This window comes from Tachysurus vachellii, chromosome 11 (assembly GCF_030014155.1).
Source record: "Tachysurus vachellii isolate PV-2020 chromosome 11, HZAU_Pvac_v1, whole genome shotgun sequence".
Lineage (NCBI taxonomy): Eukaryota > Metazoa > Chordata > Actinopteri > Siluriformes > Bagridae > Tachysurus > Tachysurus vachellii.
The window spans coordinates 22287548-22291061 of record NC_083470.1 but is presented as its reverse complement, the minus strand read 5'-3'; the positions used below and the strand labels follow the sequence as shown (position 1 = coordinate 22291061).

General features: G+C 41.5%; 1 protein-coding gene across 1 annotated transcript; it reads right to left on the bottom strand.

Annotated features, from left to right (window-relative positions):
- Window positions 1-425: 425 nt before the first annotated feature.
- On the bottom strand, window positions 426-1358 carry foxb2 (forkhead box B2). Its single transcript, XM_060882078.1, has one exon. The coding sequence runs from the start codon at window positions 1356-1358 to the stop codon at window positions 426-428; it is 933 nt and encodes a 310-aa protein (XP_060738061.1).
- Window positions 1359-3514: the final 2156 nt, after the last annotated feature.

Below are 3514 nucleotides of genomic sequence, written 5' to 3'. Positions count from 1 at the left end.
GTCAACAGGGAGTCGAAGGAAAAGCAGAGTCAAATATTACAGCCCAAATCCGGCTCCTTTAATTTAAAAATAATGGGGAAAAAATCTCGGTAAACGCTGACAAAGTTTTGTCATGTTTAATCATGATTGTTACTACACATATAGAGCCTACCTGCAATTAGCCTACCTATGTTTTGCAAGAGAAGTGCAATTTGCAAATGAAACAGTATGTATTTTATACAGAAATTAGAGAGTGAGGGAGAGAGATAAACACAATGCACTTATCAGCACCTAAAAAGCATCTATGTTCAAGATAAAATAAAACATAATGTCACACTGCATGAGCTCTTTATCAGTCTCTTGTGGTTAATTGTATGGATTAATGTCCAAAGCATGCAGCAGTACATACCCTCACATCACGACACTCTTACTGTGTCACTTTCATTTCAGGACTGCAAAAGAGAAGGATGAAGAGCTCCAGTTTTGTCCTCCATCAGATCCGTTGCTTCTCTGTCCATCCGTGAGCAGTGCTGAGCCGCCCCTGGTGCAAGGCCTGTCAGAGATGGCACAGCACCGAGTGTCGGTGTGGGCTTAATGGGAACAGGCACAGCAGGCATGTTAGGGCTTCCTGTGTGGTGGTACAGCCCCTTGACCGCCACCCCGAATGGCGGATACTCAGATGAGACAGGGGACGAGTCAGAGAGCACACCTACATGTGGCCACACAGAGTTGACCACACTGGGTACTGAGTAACCCAGGTGATGCATGACGGAGGCGATGGGCAGCCCACCTGCCATCACCCCCTTGTAGTCTCGTCCGATCAGACTTTCAATTGCAAATGGGTGTTTGAAGCCTCCGCTCTGCCCACCCCCCAGCGCGTAGCTCTGGAAGTGGGACAGACGCCCAACAGTACCCAGGTAGTCAGGGTGCCCCATACTAAGCTTGTTTGCGTGCTGGTGTGCATGATGTGGGTGATGATGCTGGGCATGAGGGTGGTACGGGTGAAGGATGGGGGCACTCTTGCATGCGCTGTGCTCCATCCGGAGCACCTTGAAGCGCTTGCGGCGACGCAGGAAGCTGCCATTCTCAAACATGTCACCACAGTCCGGATGCAGTGCCCAGAAACTTCCCTTGCCAGGCTGGTCAGGGCGGCGTGGGATCTTGATGAAGCAGTCGTTGAAGGAGAGATTGTGACGGAGTGAATTCTGCCAGCGTTGTGTGTTCTCACGGTAGTAAGGAAAGCGGTCCATGATGAATTTGTAGATGTCGCTGAGCGGGAGCATCTTCTCTGACGAGTTCTGTATGGCCATAGCAGTCAGAGAAATGTAGGAGTAAGGAGGTTTCTGGTCACTGTAGGAGTTCTTGCCTGGCCGAGGCATGGCTTTAGGTGATCTTCTGTTTCTTTTCAAAATATCTGAGCTAAGCAATGTCAATGAGTAATCTATTATGATAAAATCTTTCCGTTAAAAAAAAAGACATCCATCATCAGGTCCAGTGCATCAATGTCTGGCCTTTTTTTTTTTGCTCCTAAATCTATTTCTGGTTTCTGTCACAAAAACAGTTCAAATAACGTGTGAAAAAATAAAATAATAAAATATCGATCAGAATAATTTAATAGCCGCGTGTCAAAAGCGAAGAAAATGCTGACGCACACGGTCGCTATTTAAAAGACTTTTAAAAGTTACCTTGTGCGCCATGGGTTCATTCGTCCGCTCTCAAAGTGTGCCAAGTGACCGGAGCTGCACTAACGCCGAGCTGCAGCATCACCACAGCCCGACTTTTATGCGCTCGTCGCTACACGACCCTTTTCGTAAGAATATTGGAGGTTCCGACCCCCTGAGAGTCAAGGGGGGGAAATAGAGGGAGGAACCAAATTTATATGCACTTATAGGCAACTTCATCTGTGCCAATCGGAGGGCGTTATTACGCGCGCCGGCAAATCACGAGTCTAATAATGTTAATGTGCCTCGGGTTAAATCATGGCGTGAATAGTATAACTAAACAGGCAAAACATATACTAACATCACATTAAATATACATAGCATAAGATTGTCAGAGGAGATTCTAAAATGAGACCATAATAATATTAAAAACAAACTAAACACTTGCATCATTTCTTTTAAATACCAAAATGAATCATGTACTAAACATGTGGGTTGTCTGGTCAAATCTGGGTGATTTTACAACCCCGTTTCTGTTTTAATCACTTGCTCTTTATAAAAATGTAGACAGATAAATGTTTGTAATACTTATATCTTACTATAAGCTGTTATTAAGCGTTTTATCTGTCTATCTACAGTCAACAAATTCCAGCACGTATGACAACAGGCTTAAAAAAAATTGGCAAAACCCAAACAAACAAACAAACAAACAAAAAAGTAAAAATTAATACAATTTATATTGTGCAATAAAATGAACAGTTAATCAGATCCAACATTTAGCCTCAATTATGTCAGTGAAATAATGGAGGTGCCTATAAAGTTTCACTGTCAGTCGTTAAACTACAGTTATAGAGGCCAGCTTAAATGAATTAAACGTCACACTGGACTAGTAAATTCACTTTTGTAGTAGTAGCAGTAGGTCACTCGATCATCATCATAGCCTACATAATTTGGGAAAAATAAAAAATAAAAATAAAAAAACAACTACATGCGTAAACGTGCGTCCCCGCTTCCGTCGGTTCACATGCGCATTACTAAAAGGATGAAAGATTGGTTGTTATTATTAGATAACGATGTTAGTTGCGTCCTAGCATCCTATATAGTCGACTTGTACAAATGTAATTATCAGAACAGTCTTTTGAGCCCTGTGCCTGTAAACAGCATAACAAAAGAGCTGGCGCACTTCGGACCACAGCGCGCGGCGCGCATCTCTGCGCTTCCCCGTGGGTCCGGTAATACATTACATTAATTAGGCCTTCCGTGATTTACCTTCCTGAGAGAGAAGTCCAACGATAGGCTATAATTAAAAGCGCACAGCTTAGATTATATGATGAATATTCAAAGTGATGTCAATTAATTCCAGCAGATCTCTTTCATTATGATCCTGAAAGTGGTTTAGTCCTTCAGCAGCTTAAAGGGTCATCGGTGAACAAGTACCGACTGTCAACATATTCCGTTTAGACGCTGAATAATAACATTTAACAACTAAATCTATCTAAGCCTGAAAAATTGTGTTTGCAAATAAAACACTGGAAGTGTTAAAAGTTTTTTTAAGAGACTCCCACTTCCAAAATATATTCATCGTTAAGACATGATGGACTTTTAGTCACTTTGCCTGGATAAACATGCTTTTATTTTCCTTGCAAAATATTGTTGTTTTTTTTTTTTACATCCTTGTTCATTTGTTAGATTAAAACTTGAAAGTTCAGCCGTTTCTGATACAATCCCAGCACAAGGGAGACATTTAAAAGTTTGAAAAGTAATTAGGGTCCAAATGATTGGCTTAAATCCATTTAAATGCTTACTATATATTTACATTTAAAGATGGTAAGAAAGATAGTATAAAATGAAGTTTGATATAGAAACCTTTGGGA